Here is a 27,495-nt window from a genome sequence, read left to right as displayed (position 1 = left end):
AAGTCATTATCCCACTCTACTCTGTGCTTGTCAGGCAACACCTGAAATACTGTGTTCAGTTTTGGTCCCCGCTACACAAAAAAGCTGTGGACAGGCTGGAGAGGGTTCAGGGAAGGGCCACAAAGGTGACCAGAGGACTGGGAAGCCTGTCATAGGAGGAAGGCTGAGAGAACTGGGCTTGTTCAGCCTTGAGAAAAGAAGGCTTAGAGGAGACCTCATCACCATGTTCCAGTATTTAAAGGGTGGCTACAAAGAAGATGGAGACTCCCTTTTTACAAGCAGTCACACGGGAAAGACGAGGAGTGATGGGTACAAGTTACTCCAGGGGAGATTCCAGTTGGACACAAGAGGGAAATTTCTCACAATGAGAACAATCAGCCATCAGAATGATCTCCCCAGGGAAGTGGTGGATTCCCCAACACTGGACCCTTTTAGGATTCAGCTGGACAGGGTGCTGGGCCACCGTGTCTAGGCTGTGCTTTTGTCAAGAAAAGTTGGACCAGATGATCCTTGAAGTCCCTTCCAACCTGGTATTCTATGATTCTGTGATTCTACGATAACAAAAGCACAGATATTTTTTCCTAATTAGACCACTGAAAACAGTTGAAGTTCTCCTGAAATGTCAGACTCTGACAGATTAACTGGCATAAAACTCAAAAAATGTTTAAAAAGAGGGGAAAAAAAAATGAAAAAAGGGAGAAGAGAAATCTCTAATAGGAAGTAGGAGCCTGACTTTTATGTAAGTCATGGTATAGGCTATGTTACCTATTGTAGTGTAATACTCAGCATAGGAACTTAATATAAATGTTCAGTATGCATATGGATGCTACATACATATTTCTGAATAAAATTAATAACCATTTAAGGACTTCATAATGGTATTGATCTAAAATGTTGATGATTATTGTTATAATGAATTGGATTCTTTCCCCCTTACTAGTTGTGAATTACAGAAAACAGGTTTTATACTCAGGACTGGGCATAATTTCTCTGTTGGAGATTCTTTCTACTGGTAAAGTGTTTTTTCATATACATTTCAATCATACCGTTCTCTAGAAGTGTCCTTTCTCACCTTATCACCTATCAAAATATGGAGGATTTCAGTCTGATACATTGCTGTAGTCCCTTCTAGACTACTGGTGCCTTCTGTCCTGCCTCTGCTTTGTTGGTTGGGCATATCCGCTGAACTGCACCTCCAGGTTTGCAAAAGAGGCAGAAAATTCAAGTAAATCATAAATTCCTTTCATGAGAAGGAAGATGAAGACAGCAGAGAACTACCACAATCTGGAAACATCACAATTTAGATGACTTATACTTCCATTCCTTTCAAGTTGCAGTTCCTACTCAAACTTTATCTCAGACTTGCAACATCTCAGTGCTTCAAACTGGAAAATCAAAATAAAAGTGAAGAAAAATACTTTTCTAACTAACTTTGCTCATGCTAATTAATCTCAGACCAATGAGTACTACTAATTCTTTATAGTGGTTATAATTGGTTTTGAACAAAAACGACAGTGAGAAAGTACTTTCTGTATAGAACAGATATTCCTGTTGATCAGGCTGAAATTGTTAGAGACACTGCTCTCTTCACTAAACAAATATCATTAGTCTAAAAAGCAAGGAAAAGTTTAGGTTTTGCTCCTACTCTCTGAAACCGTACACATAATCTCCAAAATTTAAGATAATTATGTACTTTGAGAAGTCATTAAGACAGTCCTGTGACACAGTTTAGGTCTGTATGCTGTCTTTTGAGGTTTTCATTGAACTAAAAGTAAAGATGTAATTTCCTGCAGTATCTATCAAGTGTGCTGATATGACAGTCATCACAGCAATCTGAAGGAAAAAAAGTCACTGTTCAGGTATTTTAACAAGGGCCTTATCTTTTTAGGATTATCTCAGAATATACCACACAGTAGGCAAATTTGAAAGCGAGATCTTAATGCAAATCTAAAACATTATTGTATATGTGACTGAAAGTGCGATTCTGAAAGATGCAAAATTTTGAGTAGCTTGGAGCTTGTTCTGTCTGATGTCTAATGATGATGTATATTCAAATGTCACCAGTTAGCTATGTTGCTGCTGATCCTTTGAGCAGAAATGTCTTATTCCACAATGTTTATCCTGTAATCCCATACTGTCAACCCAAGAATCAGAACTCCCAACAGCCAGCTTGCCTCCAGCTATTTTACCTCCTCAGCAGCTTTCAAGAGGCTGTAATATACTGTCAATACAAAAGCCACTGGCTTATTGACAGGCAGAAGAAAAAAAGAGGGAGGTTTAAAAAAGCTGAATTAAATATCAAGCATGACTCCATGAGGCACTATTAGTTTTAATACGAAATTACTTAGTCTTTAAAAATAAAGTAACTGGCAGCTATAAATGATCGTTACACTCTTTGCTTGAAATGATAGAACAGTGTGTGTGATATATACTATTATCACTATAATCTACTGGTTTAGTGCATATAGGAATATCACCTCCAGATGCCTAGCCCCAATTAAGAAAAATCTCACTTTTCCAAAGTAGTAAGGAAAACTGGTTTTAAATTTAGTTGAATGGCTGTCTACCTACTATAAGCCTTTTCTTGCACAAAACTGTTTATATTTGATTCACTTGTGTGAAACCGCATAGTAAAGATTAGCTTTGTAATGGGCATGGCATATCTTTATTCTAGCAGGCGACCATGCCTTTGTGAGCCAAGGTTGCAGAACTTCATTTTAAAGCTGCACCAAGCTGGCTTGGACCTTGTCTCCTTCATGTGAGGAGACACGGATGTGACCTTGTCAAAGCTTTAACCACTAGGGGGCTGTGTGAACACAATTTTTTGGCAACTTCTTGGCCCTTCGCTGGTTCAAAAGGGCAAATGCATTTTTATGTACAATAAAACGTGACTCTGAAATAATTAACCAGGTTTTTCTTATCTCTCCCCTTTGACAGAAAACGCATCAAATCATGGCTTAATTAGCCCTGTGAATTTTTTAGAATGACGATAAATTACACAAAATCTTTGTTGGTCATGGTACTTGCATTAAAAAAAAGAAAAATCCTAAAAAGTGCAAAATCCTTTTGAATCATTGTCTGAGCGTGAAACATATTCTCTACAGCTCAAGGATTGAAACTAATCCTGACAAAGTGTGGACACTGCAAATCCTGTCCATAAGCTGATATGTATAATGCCTAATCAAGATATCCAAAAAACACCCAGAAAACAGAATGAAATTTCCACAGAAACACAGATAACGTTGAGATGTATCCAATCAGCTTTTGTGAAAACCTGGGTTTGATACTAATATAGATCATTTACCCTTCCCTCTTCTGACAGGCATAGGAAATGCACAAATAACGAAGATGTCAAAACCTGGTAAAAAGCCTTGAAACCTTGTGATTCACAAGGACATGCTGTTCATTACATTAAGAGTTTCCTCTGATTTTAGCCCACAGTAGATGCAGGAAAAATAAGTGCGAAGCAGCTCTCTATCTCACATACTTGACATATCACCTCTCGATTCTTCTAAGTACCTGCTGTGTCATCAAGGTGTCCGGTCACACCAAAAGGGAGCAGGAGGAAAAATGTCCTTGTATTTATATCTCACATCACCTGTAAAGTTCTACTGATGTTCACTTTTTAAAGATCCAGTCCTGCTCTCGCATTAATACGGAGCCTGAGGAGGGGAGCAGGGTTTGGCAGCACTAGTGACCCTCAGTGCCCTCACGGCCAGGATGGCCAGGTAGGCTCGGCCATCGGTACCTGTAAATAAAGTGCGAGAGGCCTTCTGCCGTCTTCTCTTTGACAAGCAGCCCCCGCGACGCGTTAAGCCCCCACCACCCTCTCAGCGCCGCGACCGGGGGACACGTGGGAGAGCGCTCTGAATCGCCTACAGACGGCGGTCAGGGAAGATTTCGCAGGCGAAGGGCGCCAAGAGGGGGGCTGGCGGCCCGCAGCCCTTCTCCCGCCGAGGCGCGGGCCGGGCAGAAAGGTCGCCGGCGCGGAACGGGAGCGAGCGGCACGGCCTCCCCGCCGCCAGGCCGAGCCCCGGGGCGGCCGGTGCGTGCGCGGCCGCGGGAGGGCGCGGAGCCGCCCCCGCTCCCCGGCCCCGCCGCCCCCGCGCTCTCCCTCAGGGCTCGCGCGGCGGCCGTTGTGTGCCTGCGCGCCCAGGGCCGCGGCGCCTGCGCCTCCCGGCGCGGCCGGGGCAGGGTTTCGCTCGGCTTGGCTCCGTGTCACACGCAGATGTGACTCTTGTCTGTTCCCTGCAAACGTACAACCGTGACGGCTCACCTCCTCCCGCCTCCCTTCCCCCCCGCAACAGCGAAAAAAAAAACCAAAAAAAAAAAAAAACCAAACCCACAACACCCTTTCACTAAAATTTCTTCAGAGCCCCACATCGAGCAGCAGCCGCCGCCGCAGAGCCCCGGGAGCTGATGGAGCAATGGGTGGGAAGCGGGAAACCGGCACCACGAGCGAAAACTTTCCATCTGCCTAACTTTTCGCTACCCTTCTAACGCTCTCCCCTCTCCCGCTCCGGCTCCTTACCCCTCCTCTGGGCTACGCTTCATTTTCCGCCGTTCTCTCCCCTCTCCCAGCCCTCCCTCCACCTCTCTCCTTGCCGCTCTTCCCGCTCGGGCGGCGCAGGAGCTGATAAGGAAGAGGAGAAGCAGCGGGAGAGGCTGCAGCCGCTGCGCGGAGGAACCGGGCAGAGGAGCGGGAAGGGGAAAGAGGGAAGAGGGAGGCAGAGAGGGGCGGCAGCCCCGCCGGCCGGCCTCACCGCAGCGTTGGCGGCGGCCGCTGGGCGTTTTTGACAGCTGGGCGCGGGCCGCCTCTGCCGCAGCCCCCGCCAGGCACAGAAAGTTTGGAGGGGGTGGGGGACAAGGCAGAGGGGGTTACTTTTTTGCCCCCCAAGCTACTCTTTCCCCTTCCCTCTGCCCGCCGGTCTGCCGCCCTTGCAGCGTGGTGTCCGCGGGAAGCAGCGCTGCCCTCGCAGACCCGCTCGCAGGCTCCCCCGCCGCCTCCCCTTCCCCTTCCCCAGCCCAACAACCCAACAACAACAAACCAACCTGTGGAGGCTCCGACCCGAACCTGGGTCCCTCCTCCCATCACTTCCAGCTCTCGGCTGAAAGCTTTTCCCTTCTCCCTGCTGCTCGGGCTGAACTTTGGGGGCTGAAGTTTTGGAAGAGTCAGAGAGGGCGGGGGGGGAGGGGGGGGGGGCGGTGAGAGACTCTCGCTACTGCTGCTGCCTTTTTTTATTGAGGGGGAAGCATATATTTTTGGTTTTAAAAATCTCTTTTCTTTTTAGTTCAAATCACCTGAAGGTGTGAGGGTGAGAGAGAGTGAGGAGGAAGGGGCGGGAGGGGGGGGCGGGGGGGAGAAAGAGAGACGGGGAGAGAGGGGGAAAGACAGAGGCGCTGAGAGCCCAGAGGCAAAAGCAAGGGTGCAGGCACTGCCGCTGAGAGGAGATCGAGAGACAGGGGGTGCACTTGACAACCAGCATGCAGAGATGGTAAGAAGTTTCCAGCAGCCTTTCGTTTTCATTCTAGCCTTTACTTTGGTTTGATTTCATTAATAAATCGTGCAGTAACACAAGCAGCCCTGCTCGCTATGCGGTGTGTTTAAGCCTTCAAATAAACAAGCAGCCGGGCAATGCGAAAGAGGAGGATAATAATAAATAAATCAATCGGCCCTGTGCTGCGTGGATTGGGGGAAAAAATGACTAAGAGGCTGTGCTAAACTTTAAGCGAGTTTGGGGGGTTGAAATGGGATGGCCACATGCTTTTTGCCGCCTCCTCCCCTCCACTAAAGATGAGGGGCTAGTGTGAAAAAAGTACGCATATGGAGGGAAGGAGAGTGAAGGTGGAGTGGGGTGCAATCGGACATAGGGTGGTCTGATATTTTTTGGATACCACCTTCTGCTCGGAAATGAGTAAAGTTTGCACGCAATGTAAAGGTAACCTTTGAGAGCGGGGGAAGGAACTGTGTATTTGCGTGTAAAACAACGCCTGAGGCAGGGAGACAAAAGTGTAAATCCACCTTCCCTCCGTAACTCGTTTCTTTTTGTTGTGCATGTGCTTGCAGTTTGCACCTCTCCCATCAGCGGTTGTTAGCAGAACTTGCAGAGTTATGCTGATGCCCTAACTGTAAAAGGGTTGGGGGATCTCCAAAAAGGCAACTTTAAGCAAGTTTTTGCTGCTTACTTCATGTGCTGTGGAAATGCAAGTCTCCTTTACAGCATGGGTTTTGCGAAGCAGGGTTTGGGCTTTCACGACCTTAATTTAAAAATTAAAAATCGAAATGACCGAGGACCTCATTTGACTGAAGTCCGTTTTTCTGGGTTGTGATGTGAGGATAGGTTAAACAGCTGCGAAGAACAAACACGTTTAGAGCCATGAGTAAACTTAACATGCATAGCGATAACTGTTCGTATTAAAAAGTGGACTGACCTCAGTGATGAATAGTGATCAGCCCATATTCAATAAAGTAGTATATTTTCAGTTGATGTTTCACTACTGCCTTGCTTTCAGTCAGCTTTTCTCACCTCACTCCAGGGATGTTATGTATCTGTCTTGTGTGCCTTGAATATACATATGTGCAGGCACGCACACACACGCATATATATACTTATATACATATATATGTGTATGTATATACAGCACTCAAACTATACATACAGTGTGTGTCTGAATGAAGGGAGAGCTTGAGATGGAGGGTTTGTATTTTTCCCTTCACTCCCTAACATGACATGTCTTGTTTCAGTGATCAAAGCCACAATTGGAGTGCAGGAGATGCAACTGTCAAATGTAGGCAACAATAAAAAAAAAAAAAAAAAAAAAAAAAGAGGGGGAAAAAGCAGCATGTGCCCAGGACTGTGGTTACAGTAACGCTGACAGAAATTAAAGTGGTTTTGAAAGCAGCATGCGATTTATGATGGTTCCCATTTACCCTAGAGTCAAGCTGTTGTAAAATTGATGCACAAAAGACATCATGTAATAATCTGGTGTTCCCAGGATTAAAGTGGCAACGAGTGTCTTTTTTGTGTGCGTGTCTGGCCGACAGTTAAAATGGTTTGAAGCTATTTTAAAGTAAGAAATCAAAGCAGGATATTACATATATCTTAACCTCTGTGTTAGCCGTGCATAGCAGTCATTGAAATATTTTTTAGTGGAAGTAGGCTTTTATTTCTCATTATCTTCCATTTCCCCTCTGTATTATAACCCATCTCCATAGACAAATTTTAAAATGGGGTAGCATTTTTGTCATAGTTTCAGAGTACAAATGTTCACAGTTTAATTACTGAGTTCATTTCATACAGTAATATTTAATAAGCCTGATCAGCAGATCTGCACAAGAATACCAAGTTCCTGTAAAAGTATGTGGAACTTTCCTTGCCATTAAAAATTGCAGGAATTTTTAATCTGAAATTTAATGGGGCATATGAGCTGTGTGATACACTAGTTTCATTTTAAGCTGTCCAGTATTAATGAACCATCTAGCTCTATGTATGTTCTGCTTTAAATTCCTGAAGCACATGAATTTTAAAATTTACTCACTAAATATTTCAAATGATCCATCTTTACCCGATCCAGGTGCAGGAAAATCTAAATGTAAATTATAAAGTAATTTGTTATGAGCAAATTTTGAAACTCCTTTTAAGACTCGGGATTGTGAAAGTGTTCCTTAAGTGCACATCTTACACACATAACAGAAAAACCCTGTCTTGGTGCATTATTTTGTAAAAATACAACACTGTGATATTTTAGGGGAAAGCACTGAGCAGATCTATGTCTTTAATCACATTGTGGTTTTTTATTGAGGTGTTTGTGAAAAACAGGTATGCGATTACATTAAACAAAGTAAAGGAACAGACAAAAGCAGAGATGACTATTACTATATTAAACTGTAAGTGTTACGGTTTGAATTTTCTAGTGAGTTTTTGAGTTCAGTGCTTTACATAACATTTTGTCCTAATCTTGCTTGCTGTCATAGATGTTTCATGGTTGTGCAATTGCTGCAGTCAAGAATGCCAATTTGCATTCCAGGAGTGTCATTTGATTACTTTTATCTGCACAGCTCGAAGACCAGCCCAGACCTCTCATTTCATCTTGCCGTGTCACGAGTCAGTGCTGTGTCGTCTTTTCAAAAATCTGCCTGATTTAGACAAGAAAGAAAAGTACTTTCATGTTGCAGCCGCAGTCCCCTGCTAACTTGTCAGCAGCAGGATATGATTCACTTGGGCCCAGAAGAATGGTACAGAGACGAGGGTTAGGCGGTTCAATAAGCCCATGGACAGGTAGTGTGTGACGTCCCAAGGGAGCTGAAGTTAATGAAGAACAGGTCTGCTTAGTTCTTCACACTCTGACCTGGTGCTGTCCCCACAGTTTTCTCATTTGATCTTTCCCAGCAAATTGATCTTTTCTAGTACTTTTTTGCCTTCCAAGTTAGTCCTTGTGGGACTGAAATTAGCAGAGCAACTTAAGTTGGATAATACAGCTGTTCAGAAAAGAAGAAATTGGACACTAGCTCATAAAGGGGGGAGGGGAAAGTAAGCTATTCTTTCTGTTGTTACTCAGCTGGTTGGTTTTTTTTTCTCTTTTGCTTTATTTTAGGAATCTTCACAACAGCCATATTACTTTGGAAGTTCACTTTCTTATTTATAGTCTGTATGGATGGTCCATTGCACACTGCATTAAATGTGTATCGTTTAAATAAAGCAAACATGCTTGCAGCATAGACTGCAGGTTTGCTTTGGTATTTGTCAGTTGAACTTGCTTGTTAGAAATGATTTGCTAGTCTGTAATGAGGCTTTTACAGTTGTCGTAAGACATTTTAAATATCAATTGCACATGCCAACTACAATATTTATAGCCTGCTAAATAACTGTAATTCCATAGTATCCAATACTGAAATGCAGGGGAGATTAAACAATAAAAGCCATTACAAATGGTATGTGTAAATATTATGGTAGGTGAAAATACAGTCAGCAAATTACCACTGGCATTACTGGTTTTCTGAAAAACCGGTGTATACAAACAAATTGGTTTTGAACTAAAACATTGTGTAATTAAAATCTGGATTCTAACATGGGGCTATGGTATTATCTATCATTCTTTTTTTGCAGTATTTTGCACTTAGTAATTGGAAAGTTGAATGGATGTGTGTTTCTGTGTGTGCGTGTTTCAATACATACATGGCTAGTTTGTCAAACAATATAAGATTCAAAATAGAATTTAGTAAATAACGTGTAAGTTGGAAATTATTAAGAGGGTCTTCAGTACGCTGTACGATAATAAGCAGTATTTAACTTTCTGTATTTCATAGCAGATGTCCTTATATATTATCCACATCCTTTCAAGTTGTAGAATTGAAAACACTGCTGAATGAAAAAAGAACACTTATTATGTAAGGGAAATACTGCTCTCACTCTTTCTCAGTATTGCTTTTGAAAGTGGGATGGAACTGTAAAGGATCATTGGTCAGTTAAGCTCCTCTGCAGAGCTAGAGGGAGCTTCATGATTTTATTAGATATGCCACAGTTAAGAAAAAGGGCAAAAATATTCTGAATAAGGGAGGACTGACTACTAGCACTTTTCCAGAGCCAAAGATCTTAGACTTTGAGCTGGCTTTTTTCTATGTTACATATACATGTATGTCAGTGGGATTTGAGTCTGGCTACAGATCTTGTCAATTTCAAGCAAAACAGAAATGACCAACAAAAAGGTAATTACATTAAAACAAGTCAAAGTAAAACATGTGATTTTATACAAAAGCAAAATTTACATTTTTTCTTCTCAAAGTGGTGCATTTCTGGCAGTGTCCCTTTTCCTTTTGCACATTGGATAATGTCACTAGAATTTGAAGTCTTTTCTTTGCTGAATATTGTTTAATGGAAGAGTCCTGACTTTCAGTCTGCAGGTTTGCACGGGGCTTTTGATTTAATGTTTTAATTTGATTTAATGTCCAGTGTTAGTATGTGTTAGGAAAAAAATGTGAATGTCTGGAACTACAGAAATTCCCCATAAAATGCAAAGACAGAGTGTATCTGTCATTTTGGAAATGTGTATCACTTCCTAATCTAGCCAGAAATTTGTACTTAATTTACAGAAATAGCATTTAACATGGCTTAATAAAAAGCATCTGTTTAAACCTTGTATTCTGTATCAGTTTCATCCCACCTAAATTCTGACATATTTGTTCTAAAAATGCATTGATCATAATTGCTGCTTAATAGTTATATGGCAGCTTTTACAAGCATTACATTGGAAAAAACTTATTTACCATTTAAGTAAATGATATAGTCCAGTGAGATAAACTACCAGATTTGTCTCCTTTATCTCTTGACAGTAGCTCTTATTATGTGCCGTGCTAGTAAAAGCCTTTATTTGTTGATTATTAGCATCTTAGTACACTCAGGAGTTCTGCTGTAATTTAATGTGGTTGTTCAAAGAGATTCTCTCATTTTAGAATCTTTCCATAGTTCTCTCACCACATGTTATAAATATGTATATTTTATACTCCAGATACATAAGCAAATACTTTTTTCTTATTCCAGGTAAATCAAGGTTTTTGAGAGAGAATTCTTTTCATCTGCAGCATCTACTTCAGTACTTCTCTCTTGAAATACTTTATGTAAAACAAAACAAAACACATTCAGCTTAGTCAGATTTGTTTCTGATTTGTTACTTTACAGAGCTCTGTTTCTTTTTTTTTTTTTTTTAATGGAGTTAAAATGTTGCGTTTTGTACTTAAATCAGATTTTTGTAGAAAATTATAAAAAACTAGAGAAGTTTTAAAAACATGCTGGGCATTGCAATTATTTTTTCGTTATGAAAACCGAAATGTCCATGATGCTGATTCGTAAGTCACAAGTCAAAGGAAATCAAAATGCCATAAGCTAACCACTAAAAAGCTTTTAAGTCACCATGGTCTGGTGCACTGTCTGGAAGTTTAGCTATGTCTTTGCAGTGTATTACAATTGGTTATGTCTACAGTTCTGCTGCATATAAAATGTAAGGAGCTAGGCCTGCCAGAATTTTTCAGCTACGGAGAAAGTTTTAGGTGGTATGCAAAGCTTATGATGAACTGTTATCAGCTGTAAATGAAGCTGAGTGTACCCATCATGCTGACAGCTGGAATCACACTGAATTAGTGTTGCAACTTTATCGTATTTGTCAAATATGTATTATTTTGAAACTTGTGATTTGTGCTTTTAGTCAATGCTTTTTAATGTTGCATACAAAGATGTAACAGCAAATAAAAAACATTTTTCTCTTTTTGTGACCTGACATTTGCCAAAGTGCCCCATGCTGAAATTTCTTTTCAGTATCTTTTTTTCTTCCAAAGCCAGACATGTACCCAGACACAAAAGCCTCTGTGTATAGCAAGCTGTTTTAAATATTGTGACTTGACGATGTGCTGTCCTTTCTCTGCTTGAGCCAAAGATCTCTGCTCAGTGTCTGTGGATTAGCAAGTCCCTTCTTTATTGTACCTCTTGTCAGCTATTCCTATTCATTTAACCTTTCATTAGTGTCTGTGCAGCTTCACTGTCTGGAAAGGCAAGGAAAAACCTAAAGGCCTACTGTCACAGTTATTAGATTTCTCGGTTACATCCCAGCAACCATAAAGGAGTAAGAGTCAACACTATTGTCATGCATGCTGCTATCCTGGGGTGCAACTCTTCTGTGCATGTCAAGGACATGTGCCACATGTTGATAATGCATCCTGGGGATAAATGCACAACATGGGGGATAAACCAAGGCTGGCACTAATGAGCTTTGTAGGAGTTATTGCAAAGACAAACAGTTGTGAAGGAATTTTGCTTAAAATGCTGAAGAGATGGACTTGCATTAAGTGTTGCCAAGGCTTGCTTGTGAGGTACTTGTCAATCATGTTAGTTTCACTTTAAGTGCCATTTACAAGGGAAAAAATGTTTTCTATGAATAGGAAGTGTATTGCTTTTCCTTTTTTAAGCTGTCAGGGTAAAGTGTACTTGAAATAGTCCTCAATAATACACTTTATGACTATTTATTCTGTTTACTCATTTTTGAATCAAAATCTGAAAATCCTCCAAATTTCTTGCAAAAAAAAGTTCTACAAATATGAATTACAATGTATTTTAAAATATTTCTGTTAGCAAAGCTACAAATTCACTCTTGTGTTGTAAAAACATTGACAGCCTTGTCTGAGGCATAAATTTGGCTGGGACTATCTAGGTGGATTTAAGTAGTTTATTCTACATTTGCCACCCAAAGAGCTGAAATTATTAGTCAGGACACTGCTTCCTCGTTCTGCTGAGGCACATCTTCCCTTTACTCCAGTCCGATACTCACACACATTTTGCTTCTAAAGTTCCTGTGGAGCCCATCTTACCTACCCTATTAGCAACATCCAACTGAACTCTGAGCTCTCAGTTTTTACAATAGTAAAAACCACATGCTTATTCCTGACCTGTCTATAGTTGACATTTTAGAATGCATCTTAATTATATTTTTATCAGTAATATTTTACCAATATGATACGTTACTTCATATGACGTTCATAAAGATATTTTTGTCGAAACAAAATTAGACCTATTGATTTATAGCTAAATTGTAATTGAATAGCTCCCCTTAGTTCTGTGTAAAGCATAAGGGCCTAATGTTGGCCTTATTCATAGCAAGGTTGAAAGTGTGAGTAAAGCCATTGAAATCTGTGGACTTAGAGCTATGTGAAACTGCTGAATAAAATCTAGTCACCTCCTTCGCGCCTTCCAAATGGTACGCTAAGAGGATTTTAAAGATCATAAATCTAGTGGGCTACTGGGAAATTCTGACAACTTCCTCATTTCAGATGCACTGTTTAGATTGACATCTTCAAAAAGTGTGAGTGGTCATAATATATTAGTAGGAATTCTGGGCTTTTTAGTTTTTCTTTACGTTTCTGATATGAAAGTGAAGCGTGGCTGCACCTTTTGCTGTAGTTCAGAACATCAAAGCCGAAGTGACCAGCAATATAGTACTTGATTGCAGGAACAAGTGCCTCCAAAGAAAATTGCATTTGAGAGAAAATTCAGCAAAAATGATATTTTTATTTTTCTTGTTCAAACACTGGAAACATTTGTAATGCTGATACTGAATTCCATGTTCCTCAAAAGAGAAGCAGTTACATTTTGCAATTTGAAGTAGACAAATATTTAAATGGAACAAAATCTTCAGACATGAGCTGGAACAAATGTAGTGGTGCCTACTTAGTTTAAAACATCCTTTCATTACTCGACTGATATTAGCTTTGATGAATCTAAAACTTACTACATGGTTTCCAAATCAAAGATGAAAGGGCCAGTTAGGAATCAAATAAATTTTCCTGTTGAAATGTAGCATTTGACATTTAGAAAGATGTGCTCAGCATGATGAACCACTTCTCTTTACTGCAACTATCCTGGTGATTTTTGCAATAAAACTGCTTTGAAATTGAATTGAGGTGTAATAAATTTAAGGTAAATTAATTTGGAAGTCCTGATTAGTGCCATTTTTGAACATAGGGAAATATTTCACTGAAAGCACGTCTTTTCCTTTTATTGTTAATATATGTCAATTTTTATTGCCATATGGTTACTTTTGTAGTTGTTTTGATAGACTGGTCTAACACCATTGGCTTTGTTATGGCAGTGTGCCAGTTTTATTAAAGAAATGTTTTGCTGTTCACCTCACTGTGAAGTTACTGGTATAGTCATAGTACTCATCAAATGGGCGTATACCTCATCTGTATGTTTAAACAGTTATTATTATGTACAGTAATTTATAGTCTACAATACAGTTGGGCAGTGTTTTTATACTGATCTGGTGCCAAATATGTTTCTAGAAGCCTACTGATAATACTTAGCTTTCCAGAATGAGATTCTGTACTGAATCCTAGAAAGCATCATGGAAAATGTTTTGCTGTTCTGCTGAAGATGCTAAGAATTAGTAAAAATTAGCAAGTATTACTTAAGTAATAGTGAAAACTTATGGCTTCTGTGCTAGTCCATGACCGTATTTTAGTTAGCAGCTGTATTTTCAGTTGGCTTTTGAAGATACTTTGTGTCTGATGTCCCATGCAACATATTTGATCAATATAAATGACACCACAAGCCAGTTAGGTGGCTAAGTGATTACATAAGCAATGTGAATAGGCTGAGGAACCTATGTTATTCCGTACACAAACTGGCATTAAGATTTTCTCCAGACTTTGGCGCAAATATTAAAAAGCAATGTGAGAAATTGCATATGTTACATAACTAAAGGCTTCTCAGGGAATTTAAGTCGAAGCTGATATTCACATGGTAGACAGCAAGAAAGTTAAGTAGGAACAGGAAGCAATAGCAGATAAGTGATGTGTGTTTTAAAGGCTTCTACTCCTTTGCTTAAACTGTGCTTTTTTAACTTTTGCCTTTGGAATGCAGGTGACAATTTCTGTTTCCTCTTATGCACATGTAGCTTGTACTACTTTGCATATCAGCAGTGATATATCAGCTGGTGTATTTAAATGATTTATGATCTCAAATGATTATTCCATAAGCAAGAAGTTCTTCAATTGCTAAGTGGGCACTCAGAGAGGATGCAGGTATGCATGCTTTTTTGTTGCTTTTTGGAATGCTGTTGGCAGCATAAGGGCAGCAAGGATGGGAGTGAGCTACTTCATTCTTCACGGTTTGGCTTGCGGTCAGAAAGTGGCAAGAAGCTCTTCACCATCTCCTGCTAATTGATAGCTTTCATGAATACTCTAGTAGTAGTCTTTTGATTAAAAATGAGAGGAAAAAGACTCTGATGCTGGTGATGGCAGGGGAGGAGATGGGTGAGGCTGATAGTATAATGTTGAAAGAGCTTGAGCAGGCTTGTATGTCTAGTCACCACAACATCAGGGCAAGAGGCTTGTGTCTTTCCTATTCTGCACACATTTCCTGTCTGTCATGTTACCTGTGTGTGGAATTTTATAGCCTTTTTCCTATTAAATGGTTCACAGGTGTGGGTAGTGTGGTGGGATGACTTTTGTATAATGTGTGAGTTCTTTGCAGCATTTGAAAGTAACAGAGGATTTGTGAGCATGGTAGATAAACCTGTGGAACATGCAGGCAGTTACTGTCTTCCCACCATCAAACACTGAGGGTCAAAAAAATCACTCTTCTCGTCCAGTTGTTGCCAGACCTGTGAAGAATGTAATTGTAGCAGGCTGAACAGTTGCAAGAGAGAAGCTCACTGAGTGGTGAAGAACTGTGCTTGTCCTCACTGTTACGGATTTAAGCCTCGAGGATGTGGCATGATACAACTATTTACCTTCAGACTTCAGTTTTAAATGTAATCTGTTTTCAGAATTGTTTTGCTACTTGTGAAGATAAGTTTATAACTAAGAAACTCAAATTTAGCGTTGTAACAAGCAAAATATGCATTTGTTTTTTTAAAACATATTGAGAGAATGATTTTAATGTAATGTGCCTTTAAAAAATATATCACTGGCCTGTATGGGAAGATGAACTAGTAGCGGTAGTGGAAGAAAAAACTTTCAGAAACTCTACTGCAGCTTCCCTGTGTTTGTGTGGGAGGTGTTTGTATGTATATGTACAATATATTATGGTATATACATACACAATGTGTCTTTATAAATACATCAACATAAATATAATATACACATACGTATATACACACATATATAGTACACGTATAGTACATACACACATGCATACCTATAAATGCATAGTTTTTGTATGCATGTATGTATATATAAAGGTTTCTCTGGACAGGCATTTTTGTTACCAGCAATACTTTTTGGGCAGTTCCAGTTCTTAAGTAAAAGTAAGACATAGATCAATCCTAAAAGGTGTCTGTGAGAATTAATGCACTGCTAGAAGGGAAACCAAATGTTGTACCTCCCTTTAATCTTAGGAGAACATTTTAGGAAATCTTGGTTTCTGTCTGGACTTTTGTATTTTTTGTTTCATCTTGGTTGTTCTTCAGCTTTCTTATCTGTTCTGTATATTATAAAGCTTCTTTCTCAACATTCTCCTACAATCCACTGTGTTTCCTTTGAGGAACATATTAAGTTATCTTACTTTTATTTCAATATGTTCCCATAAGCATTACTTAAACCAAAGTAATGATAATGAGACCTACTAGCAACCAAGCCTCTGACATCTCTAATTCTGGGAAGTAAAGATGACCATGCCAGCTCTTGTGGATATTTTCCCTGGAAAAGCAGTGTCAGGTTGGATTTGTAGAAGAATCTCTGCATTCTTCTCCTAAATTAGGGATCTCCTTCTTAAAGAAGTCTGATGACTTCTGTTTATGATGACAATATTGCATGAAAGGCACAACACAATGCCTTGTGTCATACATTATAAAAGAAGAATGACCAAAAATGGTCCAGCATTTCATTGGCTTGCAAAAGAGGATCTTCAATCCATTTATCTTTGGTTCTATTGCTGTTATATGTACATTGAATTATAATGTGATTATATTATCATGGGAATATTTTCACAATGTGCAAGCTTAGTTATTGTTATATTATAAGAAGTATTGCTGTATTTTTTGAAAAAGCTTCAGAACTGTGAAGATTTTAGGAACTTGCTGTTCCTAGTAAGAGAGTCTTGGGAAAATAACTGTATAACTGAGGCTTCTCATAACATAATGGGAAATATCAGGTGTTGGCAAAATGCAGTGCCAGGGTTGGAAAAAAGCATAGAAAAAGTTCATAAATTACATAAAGGTTAATGGAAGCTCAGCTGGAGTTAAGTCATGCTCCTGAGTAGACAGCTTCTTTTACTCCCATTCATGTAATTGCAGTGTTGCCAGTCTCTGAGGTGGGTATGAAGAATTACTCAGTCCCCTGTGAGCAAAGACAGGTGCTGTTTAACTCAGTTTCAGGCAAAGTAAAAGTTGATGTGTTTGAGGCATTAGATAGTTTCACTGGAAGTATTAGCTGTTTTGTTAGAGGGTTTGCACTGTACTCATTGCTGGCCTTTGGTACTTAAAAATCTCAGTTAACTAGTGTATTGGAAATTCTTCCCAGGATGTCAAGCAAATGTGTTGGTCTTGCAGCATAGGCCCAAGCCAGATAGCATTCTAGGACCTCTGTCAAATAGAAACATGGGATATCTGTGACAGTTCAGGAGAGAATGAACAAAACTTCATTTGCAGTTTATTTAGAATGAGCTGATAGAACAGATCCTCTCTCATCAAACCAGTCAGTACCAGATCCCACACTGACTTCAAAAAGCCTTTTGACTTTTTAAGTTCCTGATTCTTGTGAGTATACCTGCTGAAGACTATTAGTCAAGGTAACCTTCAGTAGGAATGTACAGCTTGTCACCTAATTTGCACTGTCCTGATCATACGTAGTTTACTTCACTTTCAGCGTTAACAAAGCTACATGACATGCTGCAAGCTAATTGATACAGTGTGAATCTGTATGCTGATCCTGTGATGGCTACTTTTTGTAGTTCATGGGTGCTTTGCCTTTGGCTTTCATGAGCTAAATGTCCAATTGTAATTACCAGAGCTGGAAAATGGTAGGGCACTGGTTATTAACACTTTGCTCCAAAGGGATCATGGGAACTTGAATCATGGCATATATTCAAGAGGGTTTTTAAATGTCTTATGCTAAAGACAGCCACTCCATGAATAGTGTCTGAGTCACTATGCTCGTTATCCAAAACCTCACAGAACTGAGGAAAAAACATTGTCTGGAAAAGAAGTCGCATCACCCTTCTAGAGTAGCAACTTGTAAGCACTGAAAGAGGGGGGCAATTTTATTGTAAGTGGTAGTCACAGAGTTAATAAAACCCACAGCTGAATACATGTCAGTAAATGTGTGGTCTACATAATATTATCATCTGCAACATGTAGTCATATGTTAATTGTGAAGGAGAGAAATGTGGGTAATCATGTAATTCTGTGGTATACAGTAAAGTTCTCAAAATACAAGTATATCTTAAATAGAGGAGAATCTATGGATGAACTTGATCTGGTTGATCAGTGCAATGCACATGTGGAGCTCTGTATGATTACTTCTTGTTCTGAGCTGGATTCTAACTCTGGAGTGCACTGAATTGTAGTATCCTCATATTTATTCATACTAGTGTTACACTGTTGCTTATTTACAGCACCTGAAATGCATTATTGCCTGTTGCATACAGGATCAATGCCCACAAAGTATGCAAGATGAAGTCTTCCCTCCACTGTAGGTGAAGCCAGCTTTCTAAATGTATTGTGTTTTTGAGAGCGAGAGGAGCGTAGTTTCTGAGGTAGGCACGATTTAGATAAGGCTAACACAGGTTGGTATTTTTGAGGTGTCAACTTCGTTTCTTTCTCCCTCAAGATTAGGTTATTTTTCTTCCTGCTGTGTTCATGAACTGAACATGAGCTGACCGTGGCCCACCCAGCTGCTGAGCAGGTTGTTAAGCACGCTGCTTCTGGGACGATGTCAGAGGTGCTGATTTTAACTAAGAAGACTTAAATGGTTGAATGTAAATGCCACTTTAGCCCTATTATCACAGGTGCAATCAACAAACACTTAACTCTTTCAGTTTAAAACGGAACAGGCATCTGGTGCTCTGTGCTTGCCATGGGAGGCACTGTCTTTGAAAATGTTATTTCTTCCCTCATGCAAACACAGTGTGTGACATCACAGGCACACTCTTTCCAAGTATTTGGCAAGGGCCATGGTTTTGGTTAAGTATGTGAAGGAGGAAAAAGAGGGTTATTGTCAGGTTTTGTCTAGATGGGACATGGTAAATGCTGACAGAAGAAATATTTCTGCCAACAGTGCTGCATCATCTCTCTAAGTAACATTAACTAAGCTGATGGAGGTAGTATTACTATACTCATTTTGGAAAGGCTATGTATACTTTTTGTTTTAATATTGTGTAAAAATGTGAAATTAAATAAGTTATATTGTTAATTTTTATATGATAAGTATCAAAATTGAAGTATCTGGTTTGTTTGTGTATTGAGAATATGTAAGATATTTTCTAAACACTTGAAAACCCTAAAAAAATACTAGTGTGTCAAATGAAAATATTAGCTTAATGAATTTCAGCCTGAAAAAGCCTATTAATTATGATCATTTTAACTTAAGGTATACTTTCCAAGATAGCTGCTCCACAAATTTATGTACTCAGAATTTCATTTACAGAGACAAATTCAGTATTACACAAAACTGTGATCAGAGGACTTCCTGTTGAAAAAATGACATTAAAAGTACTTCTTTGTAGGGAAGATGTCAGAGCAAGGAGACCCTTTCAAACATCCGAAAAATCTTATTTAAACTAGTGGAAGAAGTCTAATTTTTTCTGTAGAATGAAACAAGACATCCATACAGTTAATCCTATGGACATTCTCATTATACCTCATTTGGTGTCTTGTTGGTTTCTTAAGTGAAAACGTTTAGAAACTAGATACCTAATTGAGCTGCTCAGAGTTCACTTATTCTGAATTTAGTCCTAAAGGCCCTTCCAGGGCCTATCTGTTGAAGGCATGTTGATGATACGTCTTTGACACTAATGTTCTTTTTTTTTCTAATGCCAAGATAAGTACTACTTGTATAATCCTTGCCTAATTTATTTTAGAATTGATAGAATTCAGTGTTTCATCCCAGATTTAAGATCCCATGCCCAGAGTCATTAAAGAAATCTTCTTTGATTTATATAAATGTTTTGTCATAATGTAGTCTTTAGGGAAGAATTACACCCTTTCACTGAAAGAAAAGAAACCATTCAGAGGATTGAGTTTCTTCTTCTTAATTTGTAATATAGCCCATTTTGGTGCTGCAGGGCACTATTTTTTTCTCTCCAGCTTAGGAAGGGTGTTTCAGCTGAATATGCTCATACCTTTAAAAATCATTTGGTGTGAGAGCTTTTTCAGTTAGAGGATGGTTTTTTATTATTAATTTTTTTCCCCCTGCCATACAGTATACCCTGCCTTTGAGCTTTCAATTTAAGTCTTCTGTCATATACTGCCAAAAAGTTTGTTCAGAACTCTGTCTGTGTTGAAACATGTATGCCTGTCCCAGTGTCATAACTAATTATATACCTTGAATGCTTACTTCTAGTAATTGGAAAGTAGACCTACCGCAGGATAAGTTTTAGTATTAGATTGTATCTTCGGGACATGTTACAGAAATCAAGTTTCCACCAAGCAGCAACTTGAATTTGTAAACAGATATTACTATTTTAAGTACATCATCTCATGATTGTTTCTTGACATCTGCATGTGTTTGTTTTAAACATGGGGAGGGGCTATTTCTGAACTGGACCTCTGCATGTGTAGTACTTATAACTTCTCTTTAGCCACGGTATTCTGAGGTGTCTGTTGTGTCCACTTGAAATGAAGGCCTCTTGTTGCCATACTGTCTTCTGCAAATTCTGTTTGGTTGTTCAAAACTTCCCCAGAATTGGTCTGTGCACTTAGCACTGGCTAAGTTCTGCTTGGCTACAATGCTGTTTTCAGTTCCTTGCTTTAACAAAAGAAAAACAAAAACCAGGAGAGACTGGCATTTTGATGAAGAAAAAAGTATAAAAGAGTTATAGGGAAAAACAACACTCCTTTCATCTTTTTCTTTGCAGAATCCTTTGCTTGTGTTTCATGAGTGTGTATATATATATACATATATGTGTGTTTGTGTATCTATAAATTTTCCTGGGTACATGCAGAAAGAGCGAAGGAGCCTTGTGGTTATGCATAAAGTTTTACTTCGCGTGCTCACAGCTGGGCTAGCAAACAATGACTTATATGCACCAGCATGTATAAAATATGTGCTCCTTGTCCATGCCTGCTGAATGAACACTTTGCCAGTCTTAAGTCTAAGAGCTTCACGTCTTGTTGCAATTAAAGTCTTAGGACTGAGCATTTAATGCTAATGATAGATTATGATATTGTCAGGATGTGTTCTGATTTTGGTCTTTGTTGAATTATGAGACCACATTTTTATGGGAGTTGCATGGCTACTTGCTGTTGTGCATTAAAAACTAACTTTCATAGAGTATGTATCATTGTTTTACTAAAACTGCAACAGTTGTGCTTGGATTTCTCCTAAAGGCATTTTTGTTTGTTTGTTTGGTGGTTGTTGTTGGTTGGTTGGTTGTTTTTGATAAAGTAGAAAAACAATGTATCTGTCTATGATGATAGTTTTACAAGGAAACAAAATTTTTTATTTGTGTGATAAGCAAATGAGTGCTTGTATCTCATTCTGTGAAACTTCAGATATTTTTTTCTTTTCCAATTAAAGGTTTCTTAGATAACGTACTGGTTATGTAAGTTTCTGTGTTATGTGTTAGTTTTTGTGTTAGAGAGCAGCCTGATTTTGTCAAATGAGGTGGTTACTTCGTGGCATCTTAAAAATTAATGTGTATTAAATCACTTACTTTGAAAGTTTTTTGACAACAAAATGTATTTTTTATGCAGTTCCAGTGTCTTGTCAAGCAATTTTATCTTCCACTTTCCTCTCCACAATAGGCATTTTGTAGATGGTTCAGGGGAGGAGAAGACTGGGTCAGTCTGACCAGGGAAAGTATAATGCTGTCCCACATTCCAGTTTTATATGGTTTCAGAACTGAGTTAATATTGCTTGCTAAGAAAGATGAATGTGTTGCATGTCAGATCTTTAAGTGATTTTGAAACTTCAGTTGTCTTTTTCAAAGATAAGCAAAAATCTAGTATCCTAATTTCTTCAGAAAAATAAAGGATTATTTACCAATATAATAGAGCACACTTTATATACAGGGTGGGTTTTTTAAATACTTATCTTGTTTGAACCTAAGCCACTTTATTTTCTCCCTTTTTCTTTTCTGTTTTTACAACTCTCCACTCACGCATGGATTTGAAACACTTAACAGGAAACTAAGCCAGCTGTTCCAGTGATGTAAAAATTTGAGATAGAGTTGTCTGAGAAAAAAGCACAACTTACTCAGCCACTGCGGAAGAAAGGAAGCTGGGTATTTTCCTATACCACAGTCTGGGGAATTCTTCCATATCTACCATTCATTCTTTTCCTCATTGATATATTTTTTACTTTGCTGTAAAGGAAGAAGACAGTTTCGTCCCTATCCTTCAGTTACTTTGGGCTTGACTGTTTGTTTTAGCCACCTTTTAGATCGATGAGAAATTTATGGTTTTCTGCTTCTGCCTGAGCTTATGATTTTCAAGTCCATCTTTTCTCTGGAAACCTTATCCTAAGGTTTCCACAGAAGTAGCAGAGAGAAACTGATGTGAGAGTTTTCACTTCTGGTCAACGAAAACACAACAGAAGCAGTAGCAGACAGCCATGGAGCTATCAGTCAGGAGGGTCAGATAGATTCTGCATCGGTTCCATTCATTTTGTGTTTGAGAGGCCGTTCGTGCCACAAGGACTAAAATTCGAAGTACAAGCTCCAGATTTCTTGAAAGTTAATGACTGTCACCTGAAAATGATCCTGCTTGCCCACAAATTGAGAGAGGTTTTCAAGTCCTGGCAATTAGTGTATATCAAGGTTTCTGTATAGATAATGAGCATGTAAGTTTGTCAGTCCAGTAAAGAAGAATGAAACAGTTAATAGCTGTATTGATAAAGTAAATGTCATTTGAAAATAACAGAAACCATTGGATCAGTAAACTAATGACTAGTTGAGAGGAACATAAAACTATTAAACTATCTAAAATAAGTAGAGAAATGCTGCCTGGAAGAGAAACTAATTTTCTTCCATGTAAAAAACCACATGGCAGTAGAAGAAAGTTCAGCATGGTGATGTTCTCTGTGACATGTAGCTGAACATAATACTAGATTTATTTTGTCATTGTTCACGTGATAGACCTTACCACTGTAATGGTACTCAACTGGTTAGATTATAAAACCAGAGTTGATAATATCCATTATTGCCATAAAAATACAGTGTTTTTCCTTATTTTAGCTACTGCAATGATAATTAGTAAGCAGTGCAGTAATTGTCATTTCTTCTACAGTACCTTTTGTTACGAGAGAGTAAGGCAAGATGCTCTGTGGAAAAGAGAACTCAGTTTTATTTGCACAAATATGGCTTGATTTTGAGGTTAGCATGTGTAAACAATGCAAAAATTGATTAAACTATGAGAAATTGGATTGACTTTTGAATTGTGGCCATATCCCATGTCTCAGTTCTGGATTTATGAGCGCAGAAGAACCAAAAGAGGTTTTGCAGCACTGGTCTTAGGAATGTGGTACAAACAGAAAAATATATTATAGATGTGTTTTACCAGTAGTTATTCAGTCTGCTGCTCTCTGTCATCCACTGTCTTAGTTTTAAGCTTTCAAACAACTTTTCGATGCGCACACAGAAAACTTCTATGTGTCACCATCGTTTTTGAATGTAAATTGTAGTGCTTTGCATTTTACTCCCCTCATTGAATCAATTTTTAAAGCAAGTTTATTATAGTTTTTTGAATATTTTACAATACATACAAAAACATAGTAAAACAATGAAACATCCTGTTTGGTGGCATCTTACTTACGTTGTGTATTACTGTGTATAAATACCAGAGCAAATAATATCTTCATCTAATGTACGTGAAAAAAACTGGATGGAAAACCTCAAAGACCTGTGTGCATGGAAGTGCTGTTGTCTTTTGCTAGTATGCAACATATTATTGAGTTATGTCTCTTGGGAAGACAGAGAGCATTTTTAAGCTCTACAAAGTTGAATGATTTTGTTGTGCAAAAATCCCCCAAAACAAAATCCCATCAAACCAGAACCCCAGCATCTGGTTTTCATCTGCTCTGATTGTATCAAGAGGAAACAATCCCATATAGATGAAGAGTCGTATTCACTATGAGTTAGGTCCCTGGTGTGTTTGCAAGGTTTGAAAGAACCACTATCCAGAACTTCGAAGAACACTTGTCTGACAGAGTTACTGAATGTAACTTGTTTGTTTTTGTTTTCTAGTGTCACATTTGTATCCCCCTCATTTTTAAGAGCTTTATTGAAGCTAAAAGGCTAGTTTTTTAAATCCAGAATCATACACAGGGAGGTTATGCTTCATAAAAGAAAAGTGCTATATGTCATTTCATGCATATCAGTACCATCAGTACCATATCAGTAGTCTCTCAAGGGGAGAGCATGGGTCTGATCCTCTCCATTAGTACTTGTTCCCCTTTGCCATTCCCACAAATGCCTGCCAGACCTGTGATACAGTAACAAAAATTCAGTTGTGAACAGACTCAGAAACATGACTGGTGCTGTCTGGACTGGAAAGGAAGGATTCCAGAAACATGATAGATGGTAAGATGAAGCCCTTCCCCAGTGTGAAATGAAGTCCGTGCCTAATTTGGAGATAACAAAACATCTGGCTCCGTGAGTGATCAGACTTACTCTGAAGATCTGCAGAGAACTATGATATGTCTTGTTCATATTTAGTATTTTGGAGTGCTTGAACTCCAGCTGTGTCCCCTCTGATAAATGATGAGCTGTGAGAAAGAGATGAGCAAGCTTCAGATGTCTGTAAGCAAGAGGCAGCAGGAACAAACCAAATTAGTGACATGGAACATCTAATGGATTTATTTTAAATTAAAAGTGCTTCCCTGAAGCCTTGATATTTATATCAATGGGAAATGAACCGTAGTAAATTCAACAGGTGCAGGCAGGAGCAAGTGTCTTCACTGGTTTGAGTAAAAGAATAGAGTTTAAATCAGAGTGAATTAAAACCAAAGCAGTCCAACAACTAAAGAGTCCAGCAGTCCCTAACGTTGCCCCTAAATCAATGTAAAATACAGTATTGTGGTAGATTTTGTGTCATTGCATTAATATGAATACGGATTTGTCTCCTTGACTTCAATAAACATTTATATCTGTCCTTAGAACTTTGCCAAGCCATGCCCTGTATGAGGTACCTTCTTACAACTTGCATATGCTTCTCATGTTTTATGATCCTTTCCAGGAATAGGCATGCCTAACCTGGACATGTTGACCTTTTTTCAGAAGATGTCAATCAGATGAATATTTCTGGCTGAACTGAATCCCATGTGGAAAAAGTAGGACTTCTAGTACACACATAGATAAGATTGCAACCAGCCTCTCAGTTGGTCTAATTGAATTCATTGTGAGAATGCTGACTTATACTAGCTAAGGCTGTGGTTTCTCTACATAAAAATACTTCCTTCACCAGATGGTGTCTTTAGTTAGGAGCATTTGCATTCTCTTGAGGCCCTCTGCATGCTCAAGTGCTTCTTCTGAACTCTTAGTTAAAATAGATGGTTTATGTGAAGCTTGATTTCTTTCACTCCACTTTCCTAACTAAACTTTGAATCAATTAGTCTTTATGATTGTTTTGAATAGTAAATGTATGTGTGCCAAAACTGGACAGAGGGAAAAAAAAAGTAGGTTGTCCACAGAATGCTTCTACAAAGCAACTGAAATTCCTCCCAGCATTCCAGACATGATCTGAAAACTACCTTCAGTTAGGTGAAAATGCTTAGAAAGTGACTTTTGAATAATAACCCGTAGTTCACAGAATCACAGAATCACAGAACATTAGGGAATGGAAGGGACCTCGAAAGATCATCTAGTCCAATCCCCCGCCAGAGCAGGAACACCTAGATGAGGCTACACAGAAAGGCGTCCAGGTGTTTTTGAATGTCTCCAGAGAAGGAGACTCCACAACCTCCCTGGACAGCCTGTTCCAGTGTTCCGTCACCCTCACTGAGAAGAAGTTTCTTCTCAAATTTAAGTGGAACCTCTTGTGTTCCAGCTTGAACCCATTGCCCCTTGTCCTATCATTGGTTGTCACTGAGAAGAGCCTGGCTCCATCCTCGTGACACCCACCCTTTATATATTTATAAACATTGATGAGGTCACCCCTCAGTCTCCTCTTCTCCAAGCTAAAGAGACCCAGCTCCCTCAGCCTTTCCTCATAAGGGAGATGCTCCACTCCCTTCATCATCTTTGTGGCCCTGCGCTGGACTCTCTCCAGCAGTTCCCTGTCCTTCTTGAACTGAGGGGCCCAGAACTGGACACAATATTCCAGATGAGGTCTCACCAGGGCAGAGTAGAGGGGAAGGAGAACCTCCTTCGACCTACTAACCACCCGGCTTCTAATACACCCCAGGATGCCATTGGCCTTCTTGGCCACAAGGGCACAGTGCTGGCTCATGGTCATCCTGCTGTCCACCAGGACCCCAGGTCCCTTGAAGACCTTGAAGGTTCTGTGAAGAAGGTGGCAGTTCTTGAGGTTACCAAAACATGCTGAACTGTAACATAAAGTAACAGTCTGGGACTGAGTCTTAAAGTTACTTAGAAACATCTGTTCATCTTAATTCTACTTCACTAAGGGAAAGACTTTTCTGTTGCCTGTTATAGGTAGAAATGACTGCCAATAATGACTGTGCTGCATATTGAAAAATGCTTAGTCAAAACAATGCAACCTAGATAGATGTGTCCTGTGGATTGTTTATGAAGGACTAAATAGCCCAGTTGCCAGTCGATACTTCCCACATCCTATGTTCAGCCCACGAGATGGTTATTACATTTGTTGATGTGATGAGTTTGATGTTAGCTAAGGGCCAAACTCTCACCCAGCTGCTCAGTTACTCCTTCACTCCTGATTCCTCTAACCTCTGCAGGCAGTGCAGGGGGATGTGGAATGGGAGGTTTATGGTTAGTCCATAACAGCTCCCCTCTGCCTCTCCTTCTACCTCACACGATTTCTCTGCTCCAGGGTGGATCCTTTCATGGGCTATAAACCTACAGGAAAACTCTGCTCCAGTCTGGGCTCTCCGTGGGCCACAGAGCCTTCAAGGAATATCCTCCTGCCCTACCAGGGGGTCCTCCACTGTCTGCAGTATGGACACCTGTTGCAGCATTGTCCTCTCCATGGGCTGCAGGGGGATCTGGCACCTGGGGGACTTCCTCCACCTGCTTCTCTGACCTTCGTGTTCGCACTGCTTTTTATTATTCTTTTTCCCTGACCCCTCTCTCTGTTCAGTGTGTTTTGCCCTTTCTTAAATGTGTTTTCCCTGAGGAGCCACCACGTTGGCTGAGGGCTGTGTCCTGCGGTGGGTCCACTGGAGACAGCTGTGTCCAGCACTGGGCAGCCCCTGGCCTCTTCTCACAGAGGCCACCCCTGCAGCCTGCCTGTTGCTAGCACCTTGACACCTACATCAGCACAGTAGAATAAGACAGTATACAGTACTTTGCTTCAAATTAAGATTTGTTAAATTTTTACTTTCGCATTATGAAATGTTACTGTTCTGTAGTGGTGGTGTGTATGAGTTGTTTGGGGCATTTTTGCATAACTTCTGAGTTATTCCTTAACTTAGATGATTTATAGATTGGTTGCCTATACCAATTAAAATGGAGGGAATCTAATTTGTTGCACAGAAAAAGTGTATTTTTGTGTTCTGTAACTGTTTCGATATTAGGACACATGTGCAGCCAGGCATGTGTGTAAGCAACAAGGTTTGTGGAGTGCAACAATACAAGTCTTCACATAAGACTTGGTTCAGCCAGTTGTTTTGCTCCAAACTCCATATGTAAGCATAATCCTATTCCTGTCAAGCAT

The 27,495-nt window shown here is 39.5% G+C and overlaps 1 protein-coding gene across 2 annotated transcripts in view; it reads left to right on the top strand.

Annotated features, from left to right (window-relative positions):
* The first annotated feature begins 4,340 nt into the window (after window positions 1–4,340).
* BNC2 (basonuclin zinc finger protein 2) overlaps window positions 4,341–27,495 on the top strand; it is a 323,429-nt gene continuing 300,274 nt past the window's right edge. The window contains exon 1 of one of the 2 annotated variants that reach the window (XM_065656238.1): window positions 4,341–4,431. In XM_065656238.1, coding sequence (XP_065512310.1) covers window positions 4,420–4,431 — 12 coding nt within the window. In that variant the 5' untranslated portion in view covers window positions 4,341–4,419. Of the gene's footprint in view, window positions 4,432–5,388; window positions 5,496–27,495 lie in introns of those variants that run through there. The other variant, XM_065656239.1, reaches the window with a different exon arrangement.

The sequence above is a fragment of the Caloenas nicobarica genome, chromosome Z (genome assembly GCF_036013445.1).
Source record: "Caloenas nicobarica isolate bCalNic1 chromosome Z, bCalNic1.hap1, whole genome shotgun sequence".
Classification (NCBI taxonomy): domain Eukaryota; kingdom Metazoa; phylum Chordata; class Aves; order Columbiformes; family Columbidae; genus Caloenas; species Caloenas nicobarica.
The sequence above is the reverse complement of the archived record's forward strand: the minus strand, read 5'-3'. Positions and strand labels throughout refer to the sequence as shown.